Raw genomic sequence first — 20,412 nt, forward strand, 5'->3', positions numbered from 1 at the left:
AAATTTTCTTCTTCAACATATTAATTTTTAAAACTTCAAACCTACAGGAAATTTGCAAAAATAATAAATATGCTACTTATCTAGATTCACCAGTTAACATTCTGCTCTATTTATTTTTACTGGATCATTTGAAAACCAATTCCAGATATCACAATACTTACCCCTAAAAAGCTTAGCATATACCTCCTAAGAAAAGGGGCATTCTTCTATCACAATATAATTATCACACCCAGGGAATTTAACACTGACACAATACTATTATGTAAACTACAGAGCATATTCATATTTTTAAGCTAAAAATGTTGATACATGACCTAATCAAGGATTAAACAATTTACTTATTCATGTCTCTTCCATGCTTTCTTTAAAAAAATCAGGTTTATTAAGGTATAAGTTACATACAGTAAATTACACTTTTAGGTATACAGTTCTATTGTGAATGTTGACAAAGATATACAGTTGTATAGCCACTTTCTAATCAAAATACAGACTATTTCTATCACTACAAAAAGTCCCCTTCTTCCCTTTTATACTCAATTCCTTCTCCTCAGGAAATCACCGATCCAATTTTTGTTCCTATAGTTTTATCTTTTCCAAAATACTATAAATGGAATATTAAAAATGCAGCATTTGTGTGTAGTTTCTTTCATTTAGCATAAAGCTTCTGAGGTTCTTCTACGTTGTTGCATGTATCAGTAGTTTCTTCCTTCTTAGTGTTGAGTTGTATCCCATCACAGGAATACACCATAATTTGTTCATCCATACATCAATGTATATACATTTAAACTGTTTCTCATTTTTAGTAATTATGAATAAAGCTGTCATAAATATGTGTGTAGTGGTCTTTTTGTAAACATACTATTTCATATCTCTTGAATAAGTACCAAACTGAGAGTGTGGAGTTCTGAAGAAGACATGAGCCAAACACTGAAACTTCCAAGTTGTTCACATGTGGATGATATTTAAAGTCAGATAAGATAGTTTATACCAAAATGTCCTTACCATTTATATTTCTATCAGCAATACAGGAGAGTTCTGGTTGCTCTGAATCTTACCAGTACTTGGTATTGTCAGTTTTTTGGCCTTTTACCATTCTAATAGGTGTGCAGTATCTTTAGTCTTTTAATCTTGAATAGTTCCCCAGACTATTTGTGGTTTTTTATAACAATGACACTTTTAAAGAGTCTAGGCCACTTATTTTGCAGAGCACCTCTCAATTTGGATTGTCTTACTGATTCCCCATTATTATTATAGACAAGAGTTAAATATTTCTGGCAGGGGTCTTACATAGTTGATGATGTGTTCCTTTTAGTCATCTCATATCTGAAAGCATATAATGTCAGTTTCTCTTTATTACTGATGTTAAGTTTAATCATTTGGTTAAGGTGGGTGGTGTCCACTGCACTTCCCAACAGTAAATACACCTGTCTCCTATCTAATACTCTGTAGGGTGATACTTTCAGACCACATGAATATTCTTTTCCCCAACAATCTCTGACCTAAAGGTTTCAGAACTCACTGAAATTCATACTTAAGTATTACTGTGATGGTTGTCTTTTCCAAATAACAGTCCTACATATATAGCTTGGTATCCTTCTGTAAGAATAGCTTTCCTTTTTCTGTTTTTAGTATGGGAATAGACTCAGATTTTTTAAAAAGCACTGTGTTAAAATATTTATTCTTATTCTGTTTAATTCTCAAATATTGCCAACTTTACCAAATAGCTGCAGAATCCCCTATCTGAAGTAGAACCAACAAAATTTCCTGACAGAACAGATGTAGAATATAAGACAAAGGAAGGCAGGCAACAATAATGTTAAAGTTTGTCATCTGAGTAATGGAAGATAGAAGTTCCATTAACTGATATCAGAAGAGACTATTGGCAAAACAGGTTTCAGGGGGAAAGAACAGGAGTTGTGTTTTAGGTATGTTGAGTTTGAGATGTCTACTAGGTATTCAAATGAAGATAATCAGTGTGGAGTTCAGAAGAAGACATGACCCAAACATTGAAACTTCAAAACTGTTCACATGTGGATGATATTTAAAGTCAGAGAATGGGTGAAATCACAAGGAAGTGAGTGAAGATAGAGATAAGTAAAAACCAAAATCACATATTTTGTATGCTCAACTTTAGGAGGTAAAGGTAAGGAGGAGAAACTCATAAATGAAACTGAGAAGGAGCAATCACTGAGGTAGAAGGACAATCAAGAGAGTATAACAGCCTGAAAACAAAGTGAAAAAAATTCATTATAAAGAGGGAGTGATTAAATTGTGTTAAATGCAGGCAAAAGATGAAGCAACATGAAGACTGGGAAATGACCACTGAACTTGGCAGGACATGTAAGATGAGGTCTAAATGATATGGCTCCTATGACTGGAGGAACACCAGGGTCCCTGGTATCCCGCAGATTTAGATAAAATGACAAGGATTAGCACACTGGTTAGAAAAAAAAATAAGAAGAAGAAAACAGTTTAAATATTTTTTAAAAATTTTAAAAAAAACTGACACAGACATGTGGAGTGGTTTTAAGGAGAGTTTAATAGGCAAGAAAGAAGGAAGAAGCTCCCCCATGCAGAGACAGAGGGAGAGGGGCTCCAAGACAGAAAGGAAACCCCTAGTGCAGGGGAAAACAGTTATATGAGGAGGCTGGAGAAGGCGGTGTCTGATTTGCACAGGGCTCAGGGGATGCTTTGACCAGGGACGTCATTCACATAGCCTCGAAAAAAACTGGCCCTCCCATCTTAGCTTTTTAATATGCAAAGGTAGGGCACCATGATGTTTTATACATGTGGGAACAGGTGAGGGTGGCCATGTTGCCAGGCACATGTTGGGGCAAGGAAAAGATGACAGGAATCACCATGTTTAGGTGGACCCAGTTTTTAATGACCAGTATTTGCATTTTAAAGCTTGCTGGCCCAGCTCTAAGAGCCAGGGCTGTCCTGCTAGACAAGAAATGTTTCTGGAACTGCTTTAAAAGTAACAAAAACTTCCCAAGGACCCCCTTTCCTCTCTATCTGCCTAAAATAATTTCTTAATTCCTATAACATAAACACTGAGCTTTGGCTTTCATCATGTGGAAATATTCATGCCCTTGATGAAGCAGTTTCAATGAATTAACCAAGGAAAAATCCTGACTGGAGTAAATTCAAGAAAGAATGCAAGGAGAGAAAGTGGACAATGCAAGAATAAATTCAGAATTTTGCTGCAAAATGAAGCAAAGCAATAGGGTGTTACTTAAGGAAACTGATAGGGATTCCCAGGGGTCAAGAGTAGAATTACAATGGGATAAATAATCGCATATTTTTATAGTAATGACAATGAGTTAGAGGAGAGGAGAAAAACTGACAATGCTGGAGAGAAAACTGCTGGAGTGATGACTGTAAATAGGGAAAGAAAAAACTATACAGTATAATGCAGAGGAATTAACTTTATAAAGAAGCTTGTAAAAAGTAATCAACAGTAACATGAAAGTATAATAGGTAGGTACAAATAACCACATGACGACAAATGTAATGGTAATGTATAGAAGTTCTCTTTTGATTGTTTCAGTTTCCTCAGTGAAGTAGAAAGTAATGTCATAAGCTGAGAGTGCGGCTAAAAGAGAAAGAAACAGAGGTAGTAAGACAGAAAAACAAAATAAGAAAAAGCCTCTTAACTAACAATCCTTTTTCTGCAAGGTGTCAATCAATGTGTATTAACCAATATAAAATAATGTGAATCAGTCTGAAATTCAGATTACTATATGAATTTAGTAATTCATATAGTAACTTCTAAAAGTACTTTGTGTTCCATAAAATGTTTAATAAAAGTAACAACTTCAGGGCATGGGAACACAGAGGCACCCTGGTGTAGCAGGTGGTGGGTATGGACCAGGCAACCATGGGGGGAGTCAGGAGAGCCTTAGTGCAGGGCGGTACTGTGTGTAAAAGAAGTGTCTGATGAGAGATGGTAACAGGTAAGACTTGATTTCCTCAACTGTGAAACGAGGGAATCAACAATACCGCCTCATGGGGTTGTGCAGAGGATTTAATAATGTTCTCATAGTGCCTGCAGTCAGTCACAGAGGCTGCTGTTAGTGGAAACAGCTGCTGTTAATGGAAAACACTTACATTTCTTACTAGTTTATGCCCATAACCTCACTCTCAGGTCAGTATAACTTCCTACTCTAACAAATAAGAAAATGAAACCAAGAGGAAAAGTGTTATGCCCATAGTCACATGACCAGCAGGTGCATTTCTTCTCTTCCTTCTTATCACAAGAGAGCAAAGCACCTCTTGAGAAATAAGAAGGCATCTTCAGCAACAAGATCCCACATAGAAAAGAACCACTACACATGAGAGTGAGTTCCTGAGCAAAGGCAATAGCTCTCAGAAAGGAGTAGATCCTAGAATTGCACATACTGATCAGAATGAGTAAGGCTGGGATGATGTTGCCACATCCGGAATCTATGGCATGGAGAAGATATACCTTCAGAGATTTCTACATATTTCCAAGATGAGAAGAAAATCAAAGGAATCCTATGGATTTTGGATATAATTGTGGGCTTCACCCAGAAGTAATGCAACATTTGGACCTTGCTCAGAGGACTCTCTACAAGGATGTTATGCTAAAGAACCACAGATGCCTTATCTCAGTGGGATATCGCATCCCTAAACCAGAAGCAATCTTCAAGTTGGAACAAGGAGAGCAGCCATGGATATTACAGGAAGAGCCCCCAGGCCAGAGATGCCCAGATTATCCAGAATCAAAAAGGAAAAAGCGCAAGACAAACTTTATTTTACGACAATAGAGGCTATCTGAAACCCCAAATCAATACAAGTGGAAATGCATTAGGCAAAGAGTCTTCTGTAGAGTTTTAACTCCCTTACATTGCTGGATTGCATCAGCCAGGCTCTCTCTAGGCAGCTGGTAGGGAAACCAGAGACTCCATGGGGAAGTCCAGCAACTGGGGTACTGCAGTGTCTCTGTTAAGTCAGCACAACACTAAGTGCTCCTCAGTTTGCTGCTGCAGCAGTGCCAATCCCAGTGACCTGGCTTCATGACTACTAATAGAGCAAGTCATTACTAAGGCTACTCTGTCAAGAAAGGAGTGACAATCTCGGTTGATGCATAAACTGAGTATGATACATGTGTAAAATGCTTGTTCATAAGGAGCTCTTTTGTTGGGCTGACATTGCTCTGTCCATTTTACTAAGTAAAACTCATGCAGTGTCAAAGCTCTTATCTTTTGAATCTGAGTAATTAAAAAGAACCCAGCATAAAATGCCTCACAAAACTATTAGAAGAATAGAGTGGTGAAAAAGATTAGAAAAAGAAAAATAGAAGATGATGACATGTCACCTGATCAAAGTGGACATAAAGTAGATAAATAATTGGATCAAATATTAAAACATGAATTTCAAAAAGGACTAAATGTATTGATTGCCTATGTGATATAAGAGTTCAAGAAAAACATCCAGGCGATAGTATTTAATTCATTTAATGAACTGCATTATGAGATGTTGAACTCAGGAAAGAATTGGAAGAGAAAATAAGAACCACAGTAAAGAAAGCAAATTGGAAAAATTCCAAAGAACAGGCACTGCTGAAATTAGATTAGAAATAAATGAGAAAAGTGAACAAGAAGAAACTGAAGTAAATAAAATATTAAGACTGCATAAATAAGACAGCATAAAAGACATTGCACATATATACTATATAGTTCATTTCCCAAAGTAGACAAAGAAATGAAACCATTACTTAAAATATTCCAAGAATCCTTTCTGGGGAAAAGAAGGCATAATTGAATCTACATAAAAAGACAAACCATCCCTCAGGAAGGCAGACCAAAAATGATCGACATCATGATATATCTTAATAAAATAACTAGATGTCAAAGATAAAGAATTAATCTGACAGCCAGTCAATATAAGAAAAAAGTTCAGCTGACCTCAGCCTTTTCCACAACAAAATTTGCTACACAAAACTGCTAAAAGTCAGGAAATCAATTCCTACAAAATCTTTAAAGAGTGAAATTAAATACTTTATACTACTAGGTTAAAGAGTGACTCTTGGCCAGGCATGGTGGCTCATGCCTGTAATCCTAGCACTTTGGGAGGCCGAGGCAAGCAGATCACCTGAGGTCAGGAGTTCAAGATCAGCCTGGCCAACATAGTGAAACCCTCATCTCTACTAAAAATACAAAAATTAGCTGAACAGACATTTCTCAAAAGCAGACATAAAAGCAGCCAAAAAACATGAAAAAATGTTCAACATCAGTAATCACCAGATAAAGGCAAATCAAAACCACATGACATACCATCTCACATCAGTCAGAACGGCTAATATTAAAAACACAAAAAAACAGCTGGCGAGGCTGCAAAGAAAAGGGAATGCCTATGCACTGTTGGTGGGAATGTATATTAGTTTAGCCACTGTGGAAAGCAGTTTGGAGATTTCTCAAAGAACTAAAAACAGAACTACAATTTGACTCAGCAATCCCATTACTGGGTATATGCCCAAAGGAAAATAAATCATCCTACAAAAAAGACACATGCACTCATATGTTCATTGCAGTACTATTCACTATAGCAAAGACAAGGAATCAACCTACAGGCCCATCAATGATGGACTGGGTAAAGAAAATGTGGTTTATACACACCATGGAATATTATGCAATCATAAAAAAGAACACAATCATGTCCTTTACAGCAACATGGATACAGCTGGAAGCCATAATCCTAAGCAAATTAATGCAGGAACAGAAAAGCAAATACTGCATTTTGTCACTTAAAAGTGGGAGCTGAACACTGGGTACATACAAACATAAAGACAAGAATAACAGACACTATGGACTACTAGAGGGGATTGCAGAGAAGGGAGCAATGTGTCAAAAACCACCTATTGGGTACTATGGTCAATGCCTGAGTGACAGGATCATTCATATCCCAAACCTCAGTGTCACAAAATATACCTATGTAACAAACCAGCACCTGTACCCCCCAAATCTAAAATAAAAGTTATAAGTTAATTTTTTAAAAGACCACTTGAAAGGTCCTTGTGCACCTCGTATTTTTTCCTCATATTATACACAATCTAAATACTCATCCTTTCCCCTTCTATTGTTAAACTACAAGTCTTACAAAACACTTTTAAATTGAGTAAGGCCTTTACTGTAACATTATTGAATACCTTTTTTCCTTGGGAGCTGTAAAGTATACTTTACTTAAAACTTTTTTCTCTAAGATATATATCTATTGAACCACATTTCTGGTTAAAATTATAAATTTGTTCCCCATTTTATTTTCAGCATATTTTACAATACTTTAAATTAGCTTATGTACTTAACAACAAATATGGAACAGAATATGCATAGGAGGTTGAGAAGGTTTTATGAACTATGATTAAATACATAATATGCATGGGGTATAAGAGATAAATGGGCCAGAGACAGTGGCTCATGCCTATAATCCCAGCACTTTGGGAGGCTGAGGCAGGCGGATCACCTGAGGTTGGAAGTTCAAGACCAGCCTGACCAACATGGAGAAACCCCAACTCTACTAAAAATACAAAATTAGCCTGGTGTGGTGGCACATGCCTGCCATCCCAGCTACTCAGGAGGCTGAGGCAGGAGAATCACTTGAACCAAGGAGGCGCAGGTTACGGTGAGCCGAGATCGCACTATTGCACTCCAGCCCAGGCAACAAGAGCAAAACTCCATATCAAAAAAAAAAAAAAGAGAGAGATAAACGGACTATGGTACAATGAGATTTTCACATAATGCCTGTGGTTTAGATGAAATGTGGCTAAATAATGAATTCTTAAAACTGGAATGGGGAAAGTATAAAGAAGGTATACTAGTTCATGCATTACCTTTGTGAATTAGAAATTTATTATTTTTTATCCCCATGAACTTTATCACTAGATCTTAATCAAAGTTTAACCTTCTCTTAGTGCTAAAGTCATTGTGCCATGTTAGATACTAAATTCAAAAGAAGTAGAACGGTATTCTAAAAATTTACCCCTTTTCTACCTTCCTAAAAGAAACCTAAACAATAAAACTAAACTGGGAATCAATTATCTGTATCTCTAGGGGCAAAATATTAGTAGATAGGGAAACAGATATCCTAAGAGATAAAAGTTAAATGGAAAAGTACAAACGGCGAACCTAAAGAAATTATTTAATCTTTTAGGGGACTTATTTTCCTATAAATGAAAGAACTAGACTAGAAGATTTCTAAAGTCAATTCCTTGATACATAAATATCGGGTTGCAGTGACTGCCTCTGGGCATGGGAATTTAAGGTGTGGGAGGAAAAGTACAAGGGACACTTCCTTTATATTGTAAAGCTTTTGAATTTTGTATATGTACAAACATTGGTCAATAAAGAAAATAATTGCTAAACAAAAAGTGGAGTTCCTTCAACATCAAAAAGCTATTACATATTTAAGTTTATAGAAACAGAGTTTTTAATTTGTGTATTTTACTCATACCTTACTGAAGTTTGGAGGAGGGTTTTTGCCTCTACATAAATTTGAGAGGGCCCATACAGCATTTCTTGTTGTTGTAAGTCTGTTTGAATTTGTTAATAACCTGCCAAGAAAAGGAAAAAAATAATTATCACTTTACATTCACTTTTCCTCTTTAGGTATCATAACATAAAATTTCTCTCCAATATATTTTATAAAATATTCAAACTAGTAAAATAGGAAAAAAGACTCTAAAATTCATTATGCTTTCAGAAACAAAATAAGCATATTACAGTTCTATTTTCTAAAGTTTTAATCTATAATCTGAATGGATTCTTAAAAGAATGTCATAGATAATTTACTTGTTTCTATATACATTAAAAAGAACACTAATTTTTCAATCATGAAAATAATACATTATACGAATTTAGAAAGCAAGGAATACACTTTCAAATTATATGAAGATTACCTATTGACACTCAAAGTTCTTGTGTTTTTAACAGAGTATGTATCTTAGTATTTTTTACCTGGTTTGCAATGAACCCTGCTATCTACTAAGAAACTGAGTATCTAAAATAAGAAATTTTCTTCTCAGCTCCTAAGGAGTTACTATTTATAGGTTTTCTTTTCAAAGCATAATTTTATATTTTAGTTTTTTATATTTAAACAGGCGATCCCCTAAAATAGTAGTCCTTGAAACTTTTAGAGTTGTGGACCCCCTTGAGACCATAATGGATCCTTACCTCAGAAAAAAAGCACATACATCAAAATTTTGGCATGCAATTTCAGGATTTTGTTAACCTCCTAAGGACCTCCACAAACCTGCTAGAAGTACAAAGAACCCAGGTTAAAAAAAAAATCCCTGTTTTAGAGTGACATAAGCAAAAAGGGTGCAGAATGGAACTCGAGGTGTTTGTCCCTCCCAGAAACACCAAAAAACTTGCAAATATTGTCAGAATAAGAATCAAGTTTATTAGAACTCTGAAGACAGTCAAACGTTTATAGCAACTAAGATAACTTTTAGCCAGGAAAGGGCTGAAATGTGGTAGGAAAGCTTTCCGGCATTTTAACTTATTCTCACTCAACCCCCTCCCCAGCCTAGCAGCAATCTTTGGCAGCCAGTTCCCACTGTGGGTTCTTGGTTCTGGAAGGAGTAGAACAGACCTTGTTTCCAAGGAATTGTGTTTGTCTGTTCTGACCTATTTGGAAGCTCCATGAAAAACTGATGCAAAGGGCTTCCCTTTGTTTTGCATAACTGGGAATTCTCTCAGGGCAGAAAGTAGCTTTGCGAAAAAGGAATGGTCCTCAAAGACATTAAAAGGCAAATGAATGAGATATTGAAGCCTGAGCAAAAGATACAGTTGAGGCAAACAAGAGACACATTGAAAACCTAGCTGGAAAGGTGAGAAGTGAGCTACCTGGGCTATGAGGGATGTGAAAAGCTCCCACATATCAGACAATCTGAAGGCCCATGCACATGTCCAGGGCAGAGTCCATAATCAGAAAAAACATGAAGAGATCTACGTTTTCACTTCTAGTTTTCCTTTAGGCTTAGCTACAGCAGGGAGTAAAGTAGGGCTAAGTCAGAGCTGTAATCAGCCTGACTAAGCATTGAAGAGGTGCCTCAACACAGGGCCAATCTGTAAAAATCTGGAGACTTTTCTTTTATTTTGGATTCCAGATATTTAATGTTCTCTCTGCTGTCAAACCACTAGCTAACCACTGAGTTAAGGGAAAAGAGATTTCAGAGACCATGCATGACAAAGAAACGTGCTTTATAAAATTAATTTCACAATTCCCCAAATAAATAACTACAACAAGCAGCAACACCAAAACCTAGAGAGACAGGAAAATCTGATTTCCATAGTTACCATAGTTACAATAACCAGTCCAGTTTTTCAACAAGAAATCATGAGGCATGCAAAGAAATTTTAAAAGGGTGGTCCATTAACAGTGAAATACATAAGCTAAATTTTCCCTGAGAAATCACAGACATTGCATTTACTATGTAAACATTTTAAATCTATTGTCTAATATGCTCAAAAGAGCTAAAGGACCTATGCACAAAAAAATCTAAAGAACAATAGAAAAACAATGTCTTGGCCGGGCGTGGTGGCTCACGCCTGTAATACCAGCACTTTGGGAGGCTGAAGTGGAAGGATCACGAGGTCAGAAGATCGAGGCCATCCTGGCCAACATGGTGAAACCCTGTCTCTCCTAAAAATACAAAAATTAGCCAGGCGTGGTGGCACACACCTGTGGTCCCAGCTACTAGGGAGGCTGAGGCGGAAGAATCGCTTGAACCCAGGAGGCAGAGGTTGCAGTGAGCCAAGATTGCACCACTGCACTCCAACCTGGCGATAAAGGAAGACTCCGTCTCAATGAAAAAAAAAAAAAAAGAAAAAAAGAAAAACAATGTCTCAACAAATACAGAATCATCACTATGGAAACCGACATTATAAAAAGGAACTAAATAGGAATTATGAAGCTTTAAGTATAAATCTGAAATTAAAAATTCACTAAAGGGGTGTGACAGCAGATGGAGCAGGGAGAAGAAAGAATCCACAACCCAAAGATAGGTCAATTGAAATTATTCAAACTGAGAAGAAAAAGATTGAAAAGAAATGGACACAGTCTAAGAAAGCTGTAAGACACCATCAAGCATACCAATATATGCATAATGGAAATACAAGAAGAAAAGGAGCAAAAGAATATCTGAAGAAATAATTACTGAAAACTTTCCCAATTTGATAAAAGAAATGTATCTACACATCCAAGAAGCTAAATAAACTCTAAGGATAAACTCAAACAGATACACACCAAGATTCACTGTAATCAAATTAACAAAAGACAAAAGACAGAATCTTGACAATAAAAAGAGAGAAGTGACCCATAGTGTACAAAGATTCCTCATAAAGATCAATAGCTGATTTCTCATCAAAAACCATGAAGGACAGAGGCAATGGGATAACACATTTAAAGTGCTGAAGAAAAAAACTCTCAACCAAGACTTTGATATCTGGCAAAACAATCCTTCCAAACAGAAAGTGAGATTCCCACAGGAGCAAAAGCTAAGGAAAGGCATCATTAGCAGAATGGCTTTACAAGAACAGCTAAAGAGAATCCTTTATGCTGAAATGAAAGGGCAATAAACAACAATATCTCAAAACCATACAAAGAAATAAGAATACTGCTAACGATAACTATATAGGTAACTCTAAGAGCTAGTATTATGGAATTTGGGGTTTGTAATTTCTCTTTTTTTCCCTATATGACTTAAAAGAAAAATGCAAAAGGCCAAGGCAGGCGGATCACAGGTCAGGGTATCGAGACCATCCTGGCTAACACAGTGAAACCCCATCTCTATTAACACAAAAAATTAGTCAGGCATGATGGCACATGCCTGTAGTCCCAGCTACTCGGGAGGCTGAGGCAGAAGAATCACTTGAGCCCGGGAGGCGGAGGTTGCTGTGAGCCAAGATTGTGCCACTGCACTCCAGCCTCGGCGACAAAGTAAGACTCTGTCTAAAAAAAAAAAAAAAAAAGGATCACTCATAAACTTACGTGTTCTAATAAGAGTGCCCAAAAATATACAAAGCAAAAGCTGACAGAATTAAAGTGAGAAAAAGACTGCTGTGCAAAGAAAATATGAGAGTGCAATATGCTGCCTGAAATAATAGATAGAGCTTCTAGGTAGATAAGAAAATAGAGGACTTCAACACTATAAACCAACTAGATATAACAGACATCTAGACAACATTCCACTCAATAATAGCAGAATATATATTTTTCTCAAGCACACATGCAACATTCTACAGGATACATTATATGTTAGATCACAAAGCAAATCTAATAATTTTTTCTTTTTTTTTTTCTGAGACAGATTCTCACTAGAGTGCAGCAATGAGATCTCAGCTCACTGCAACCTCCACCTCCTGTGCTCAAACAATCTTCCCACTTCAGTTTCCTGAGCAGCTAAGACTACAGGCATGCACCACCACATCCAGCTTTTTGGTATTTGTGCAGAGATGGGGTTTTGCCATGTTGTCCAGCTGGTCTTGAACTCCCAAAGTGCTTGGATTACATGCATGAGCCACCATGCCCAGTTCTGATAAATTTTTTTTTTTTTTGAGATAGAGTCTCACTGTCACCAAGGCTGAAGTGCAGTGGCATGATCACCACTCACTGTAACCTTTGCTTCCAGGGTTCAAGCAATTCTCCTGCCTCTGCCGCCTGAGTAGCTGGGATTATGTGCATGTGCCACCAAGTCCAGCTAATTTTTGTACTTTTAGTAGAAATAGGGTTTCACCATGTTAGCCAGGCTGGTCTCAAACTCCCTGCCTCAAGTGATTCACCTGCCTTGGTATCCCAAAGTGCTGGAATTACAGGCGTGGGCTACTGTGTCTGGCTCTGGCCCTGAAAAATTTTCGAAAAGTGAAATCGTAAGAAGTATCTTCTCTGACAACAATGGAATGAAACTAAGAATATAGAGAGAAAACTAGAAAATTCAGAAATATGAGTAGAGTAACACACTCTTAAATAACCAGTGAGTTAAAATACACACACACACACACACACACAGAAAATACTTTGAGATAAAAATGAAAACACAACAAAACCTAAGGGATGTAGTGAAATTAATACTCAGGAAAAAAAATTATAGTTGTTAACACCCATATGAAAAAAGATCTCAATCTTCCACCTTCAGAAATTAGAAAAAATAGAGTAAATGAAACTCATAGCTAGCAGGAGAAAGAAAATGAAGAGCAGAGATAAAATACAGAATAGAAAAACACTACAGAATATCAACTAAACAAAAATGTAGTTCTTTGACAAAAAAAAAAAAAATCAACAAAAAGAACAAGGCTTTATCTAGACGGACAAAAGGAAAAAGATTCCCATTACTACAATTAAGAATGAAAGTAGAGACATTACTATCAGCATTTCAACAATAAAAAGAATTATATGAGAATACTATGATCAAAAGCCAAGAAACTGGATAAGCTAGAAGAAATGAAAAACTACTTAGAAACATAGAAACTACCAAACTGACTTTAAGAATAGAAAATCTAGGCCGGGCGCGGTGGCTCAAGCCTGTAATCCCAGCACTTTGGAAGGCCGAGGCGGGTGGATCACGAGGTCAAGAGATCGAGACCATCCTGGTCAACATGGTGAAATCCCGTCTCTACTAAAAGTACAAAAAATTAGCTGGGCATGGTGGCACGTGCCTGTAATCCCAGCTACTCAGGAGGCTGAGGCAGGAGAATTGCCTGAACCCAGGAGGCGGAGGTTGTGGTGAGCCGAGATCGCGCCATTGCACTCCAGCCTGGGTAACATGAGTGAAACTCCGTCTCAAAAAAAAAAAAAAAAAAGAATAGAAAAACTGGGTTAGAAACATAGAAACTACCAAACTGACTTAAGAATAGAAAATCTGGGCCAGGTGCGGTGGCTCACACCTGTAATCCCAGCACTTTGGAAGGCTGAGGCTGGTAGATCAGGAGGTCAAGAGATCTCATCCTAGCCAACATGGTGAAACCCCATCTCTACTAAAAATACAAAAATTAGCCAGGCATGGTGGCACACCCCTGTAGACCCAGCTACTCAGGTGGCTGAGGCAGAAGAATCGCTTGAACCTGGGAGGCGGAGGTTGCAGTGAGTCAAGATTGCATCACCACGCTCCAGCCTGGCGACAGAGCAAGACTCCATCTCAAAAACAAACAAACAAAAAAGAATAGAAAATCTAAATAGAACTGTAACCAGATACTGAATTTTAATCAAAAACTTCCCAAAAAGGAAAAGTCCAGCAACAGATGGCTTCACTGATGAATTCTACCAAACATTAATGAATAATGCAAAAAACAGGAGAACACTTAAAATAACGGAAAGAATGTAATTGGATTATTTGTAATTCAAAGGATAAAAGCTTGAAGGGATAGATACCCCATTCTCCATGATGTGCTTATTTCATATTGCATGCCTGTATCGAAACATCTCATGTACGCTACACACCTACTTTGTACCTGCAAAATTTTTAAAAAATAAATAAGAGAACACTTCCTCATCAATTCTACAAGGATAGCATTACCCTAATACCAAAGCCAAAGACATCAAAACAGAAGTTACAGGCAATATTTCTTAGGAATATACATGCAAAAATCCTCAACAAAATTCTAGGAAACTGAATCTAGCAGCTTATAATATGACCACATGGCATTTAACCAAGGAATAAGGGAGGTTCAATATACAAGTATCAATCAAAATACATTACATTAATATAATGAATTAAAAAAACAAGTAATCATCTCATTGGATGCAAAAAGTATTTAAAAGAACTCAACATCCTTTTATGATAAAAACACTAAACAAAATAGAAGGAACCTACCTCAACATGATAAAAGGCATTTATCAAAAACCATAGCTAACATCACACTGAATGGTGAAAGAGTCAGTTTTTACTCTAAGAAAGAAGATGAAGACATTCATTTTTGCCACTTCTAAATAACATTGTAATGGAAGCTCTATCGAAAGCAATTGTGCAACAAAAAGATTTAAGACAGCCAAATTAAAAAGCAAGAAATGAAACTATCTTTTTTTAAAATTGTACTTTAGATTCTGGGGTACATGTGCAGATCATGCAAGATTGTTGCATAGGTACATTCACAGCAAGGTTGTTTGCTGCCTCCATTCCCCCATCACTTATACCTAACATTTCTCCCCCTGTTATCCCTTCCTACCCTCCCTCCCAGAAACTATCTTTAAAAAAAAAAAAAAAAAAAATTTAGAGATGGAGTCTTGCTATGTTGTACAGGATAGAGTGAGGTGACGACTTACAAGCATGATTATAGTACACTACAGCCTCAAACTCCTGACCTCAAATGACCTCCCTGCTCAGCCTCCCAAGTAGCTGGGACTACAAGCATGTACCACCATACTCAGCAATAAAACTATCATTATTGACAGATGACATGATCTAATATATGGAAATCCACAACAATCCGCAAAAAAAAACCATTAGTGCTAATAAATTCAACAAAGTTGCAAGATACAAGATCAACACACAGGCCAAGTGTGGTGTCTCACAGTTGTAATGCCCAGCACATTGGGAGGCCAAGGCAGGTGGATTACTCAAGGCCAGGAGTTTGGGACCAGTCTGGCCAACATGGTGAAACTCTGTCTCTACTAAAAATACAAAAATTAGCCAGACCTGGTGGGGCATGTCTGTAAGCCCAGCTACTTGGAGGCTGAGGCACGAGAATCGCTAGAACCCAGAAGGCAGAGGCTGCAGTGACCCAAGATCACACCACTGCACTCCAGCCTGGGCGACAGAGCAAGACCCTGTCTCAAAAAATAAATAAATGAAAGATCAACACACAAAAATCAATTGTATTCCTGAGGGAATGTGTTCTCATTCCAGGGTCCACAAGGGGGCATAGTTTTAAGGGCAAGAACTTCTCAGTGCCATGCCCACCTCCCATCTCTCTCCATCTGGGAGATTTAACGGTTTATGTTTAAATTTTGTGGGTGCAGGAAAAGGTCAAAATTCAATCATTCCAGCAGAAGTTCTAAGGAACTGCTTACACTGGCCCAGGGTCTTAGAGAAGGTGGGGGTTCCTCCCAGGTTAAAAGTCCCCTTCTTCCACACCCCGTCGGATTCCATGTTTGGATCCCCTTTGACAAACACTCTCTCATGGAAGCCATCTTTCTCTCTCCTGGATTTTCCCTCTGGAGTCCCCTTCCACACTCTCTCGTGGAAGCCTGTCTTCTCCTCCTAAACTCCATCTATCTCTTTATTCCTTTCCACTCAGTATGGAAGCTGCTTTCCTCTCCTGGATTCTATCTGTCTGGATTCTCTCACTTAATGTGAGAGTCAGCTGTTTCTTTCTCTCTCCTTCTCCTGTTTCTCTTTCTCTACTTAAATAAATCACTTTCTACAAACACTTTTGAGTCTGGCATTTACTGCGCACTGAGCCATGATCTCCTCTCCCATTCTTGGGGAGTGATAGACCAAGAACCTGGAGAAACATCCTCTGAGGGGAGCTGAGGGCACCCCTGAACCTGGAACCATTCCTATATACTACCAAGGAACAAACCAAAAAAGAAATTAAGAAAACAATTTCATTTACAGTTGAATCAAAAAGAATATAATACTTTGGAATACATTTAACCAAAGAGGTGTAAGACCTGTTTACTAAAATCTAGAAAATATTGTTAAAATTAAAGACCTTGGCGGGGCGCGGTGGCTCACACCTGTAATCCCAGCACTTTGGGAGGCCGAGGCGGGTGGATCATGAGGTCAAGAGATCAAGACCATCCTGGTCAACACGGTGAAACCCCGTCTCTACTAAAAATACAAAAAATTAGCTGGGCATGGTGGCGCGTGCCTGTAATCCCAGCTACTCAGGAGGCTGAGGCAGGAGAATTGCCTGAACCCAGGAGGCGGAGGTTGCGGTGAGCCGAGATCGCGCCATTGTACTCCAGCCTGGGTAACAAGAGCGAAACTCCGTCCCAAAAAAAAAAAAAAATTAAAGACCTTGATAAATTAGAAGATATCCCAAGTGCATGAACTGGAAGCCTTAATATTATTAAGGTAACAATACTGCTCAAAGTCATCTACAGAGTAAATGAAACCCCTATCAAAATGACAATGACCATTTTACAGAAATGAAAAAGTCAACTTAATACCTACTAAAGTGACCTAAATCAGAACAACAGATAATATGTGTTGGTGATGATGTAGAAAAATTCGAACACTTATACATTGCTAGCAGAATATAAAATGGTACAGCAGCTATGAACAAGTTTGGTAGTCCCTAAAAAATTAAAAATAGAATTACCATATAACCTGGAAAATTCCACTCTTAGGTATTTATATGCCCACAAGAATTAAAAACCAGTATTGAAACAAAACTTTGTACATGAATGTTCATAGGAGTAATATTTATAGCAGTCAAAAGGTGGACACACCGAAATGTCCATCTACTAATGAATGGATGAACAAAATGTGGCACATCTGTAAAACGGAATATAATTCATCCATAAAAAGAACAAAGTACTGATACATGCGCTATAATATGGATGAACCTTGAAAACAGTAAGCTAAAAGAAGCGAGACACAAAGGTTATACATTGTATGATTCCACCTATGTGACATACAGTATAAGCAAATCAATAGAGCAAGAAAGCAGATTTGTAGTTTCCAAGGCACAAGGTGACAGCAAAATGGGATGTGACTGCTTAATGGGTAATGGGTTTCTGTTTGAGGTGGTAAAAAAATTCTAACTAGATAGTAGTGACAGTTGTATAATGTTGCAAATTTACTTAATGCCACTAAACTGTATACTTTTAAAATGGTTAAACTGGTTACATGTATTCTACTACACTTAAAAGTCTCTGTTCTAATGGTTTTCCTATAAATAGATGTGAGATTTCCACGAACTACAACAGACTTAGAAATAAAGTAGTTATACTGATTTTATAAGCTAAGAGTTGACAATTTTCCTCAGGAAGTATTTTAGGGTTCGCAGGCCCTCTTGCTCATTTCTATTACTCACCTATGCTAATACCGCATGAAAGCAACCAAAGACATTAAGTGAATAGATGTGACTGTGTTGTGATAACTTAATTTATAAAAACATGGAGCAAGCCAGATTTAGCCTGAGAGTTAAAGTTGGCCAACATCTGTTATATATTACTGTTCTTTTTTGTATTAATGTGGTTATTATGAGAAAGTACAAACATGCTACATTATAAATTAAAGTTGAATTAAATTACAACAAAGTTGTATCAGGACAGTTTGTAGTAGTAAAAGATTTACATTGACTGAGAATCAAATGAATACTAATAAATTAAAATATCACTCAAACAGAACAGATAAAATGACACATTAATAAAAGTTTTACATTTACTTAAGCGTTACTAAATGTGAATTACAATGTGAATAACAAATAATCCATATTTTTTAAGCTGAAAACTTTTCCTTTTGCCCAACTAAAATGAGAGTACTGATAACTTAACTTCCTTTTTACTACCTTTCTCATCTTTTTAAATACTTGAAACTTTCTAAGATGAAATTTTATAATGAAACTCTGAAATTTTCCAACTTTCTAATACCCTTTTCTGAAATTATTTTTGTAACTATTACTACATGGCTGAATACTGGTTATTCTTCCTTCATTTTATTTTTTAGTTTGGTTTCTTCGGTCATGATTTAAAAGCTCCTTAGGACATTTAAAAAGAGTAAACCTAAGAAAGGTATACTACTTCATAAACCACTATCTGCTTGAGATATTAATAAATAATAAAATGACCTAGAGACAGAAAAACAAAACCAAAAAGACAAAGTGCTCAGTTAATTTGTATACCACATAAATCAGGTGAGACAAATCTCAAATTGAAACTTTAAGAGATGTTTTTAATAGTACAGACTTCAAAATATCTCTTATTGAACTCTAAATCAGTACTTTCTTTTATAGCTCAGCTAATTCTTAAATACTATGGAGCATTAACTTTAAGCCCATAATAAATGAAATTATAGTGAGTGATCAGTGGTTTGCACACAGATCTTCTATTAATTTGGTTAAATGAAACCATGCCAAGAAATAACTTTTGTCCACAGAAAACTAGAATAAAATGTCTTTTGCAAACTGGTGTCTAAAAATTTATTCTTATTATTCAATTCCTATGCTGGAGACGATGGAGAATGTGCCTCCATGCAGAAATGAAGAGTAAAATATTCACTTCTAACCATCTCCTCAATTAGTATTTTTCTTCCCTACCTGCCATTGGCATTTATCCTATATAAAGATCCTCTTTATACATAAGCAATATGCATAAACCTGTCTTTCAAAAAATTTTATGTTATTTCTATAAAAGACCTTACATTATAAGGTAATTTCTTTTTTAAAAAAAACACATAAGGTACTTGAGAAAACCACGAGATAAATCACTTTAAGTTAAATGCTAACCCTGAAAGAAAAAGCTCTATCTTAAAATCTTTGTTCTTTTAACAAAATATAAAGCATACTGACATAATAAATATACTGCCTGTTCAAGTATTAAGGATTCCCTGCTATGGCAATATGTAAATTTTATTATATTATAAACTACTATCTATCCTAATATTTGCAGAATAATTATTTTAGATCAGTAAGCATCAAGTAAGCTATGACCACTGTTAAGTGTGGTTTAAGAGAACATAAAAGACACAAATAACAATCTGAAAATTTCTCTTGGTTCTACCTACTTTCAAGCTACTGTAGGTCTGGTAACCATAAGCCAAATTTAAAAGTATGACTGAAGAACTTAATTATGTATGTAGAATATAGTGGAGTATATAGTTTTTTATATATACTTAATTGTGATAAAGTACTTACTCTAAAAGAGGTGGAAGTATTTCACAATTCAAAACAAAATCTCTGCATTCTGCATTATCACCAGCAATATTGCCAAGTGCCCAAACAGCCTTAGAAAAAAAAAAATTATCTTAAGACAATATTTTAAATAAGAGGCTTTCCTTTAGGAATGAGATTTTAGTACAGAATGAACAAAGCAACTGTTTGTGACATGTTAAAAAAAAAAAAAAGTAGAGAAGAAAAAGTAGAGAAGTAAAGGGCAATTTAATATTCAAATTGAAAGATAGGACATTTAAAAAGTTTTCCAGCTGAGCATGGTGGCTCACACCTGTAATCCCAGCACTCTGGGAAGCTGAGGTAGGCGGTTTGCTTGAGTCCAGGAGTTAAAACCCACCTGGGTAACATGGTGAAACCCTGTCTCTACTGAAAAAATGACAAAAATTAGTTGGGCGTGGTGGCACGCACCTGTCGTCTCAGCTATTTAGGAGGCTAAAGTGGGAGGATCACTTGAGCCCAGGAGGCAGAAGTTGCAATGAGCTATGTTCCACCTTGGGCAACAGAGCGAAACCCTGTCTCCAAAAAAGAAAGTTTTCCTTGCATATTAGTGAAATAC

At 36.6% G+C, this 20,412-nt stretch overlaps 1 protein-coding gene across 2 annotated transcripts in view; it reads right to left on the minus strand.

Annotated features, from left to right (window-relative positions):
* The window catches only part of KPNA5 (karyopherin subunit alpha 5), a 61,742-nt gene that overhangs the window by 21,210 nt on the left and 20,120 nt on the right, over positions 1-20,412 (minus strand). For both annotated transcript variants that reach the window (XM_032274967.1, XM_032274968.1), the window contains exons 7-8: positions 19,821-19,909; positions 8,473-8,572 (exon numbers count right to left, since the gene is read on the minus strand). In XM_032274967.1, the coding sequence (XP_032130858.1) occupies positions 8,473-8,572; positions 19,821-19,909 (189 nt within the window). The remainder of the gene's footprint in view (positions 1-8,472; positions 8,573-19,820; positions 19,910-20,412) is intronic.

This window comes from Sapajus apella, unplaced genomic scaffold (genome assembly GCF_009761245.1).
Source record: "Sapajus apella isolate SASKATOON/1434 unplaced genomic scaffold, GSC_monkey_1.0 scaffold6, whole genome shotgun sequence".
Classification (NCBI taxonomy): Eukaryota; Metazoa; Chordata; class Mammalia; order Primates; family Cebidae; genus Sapajus; species Sapajus apella.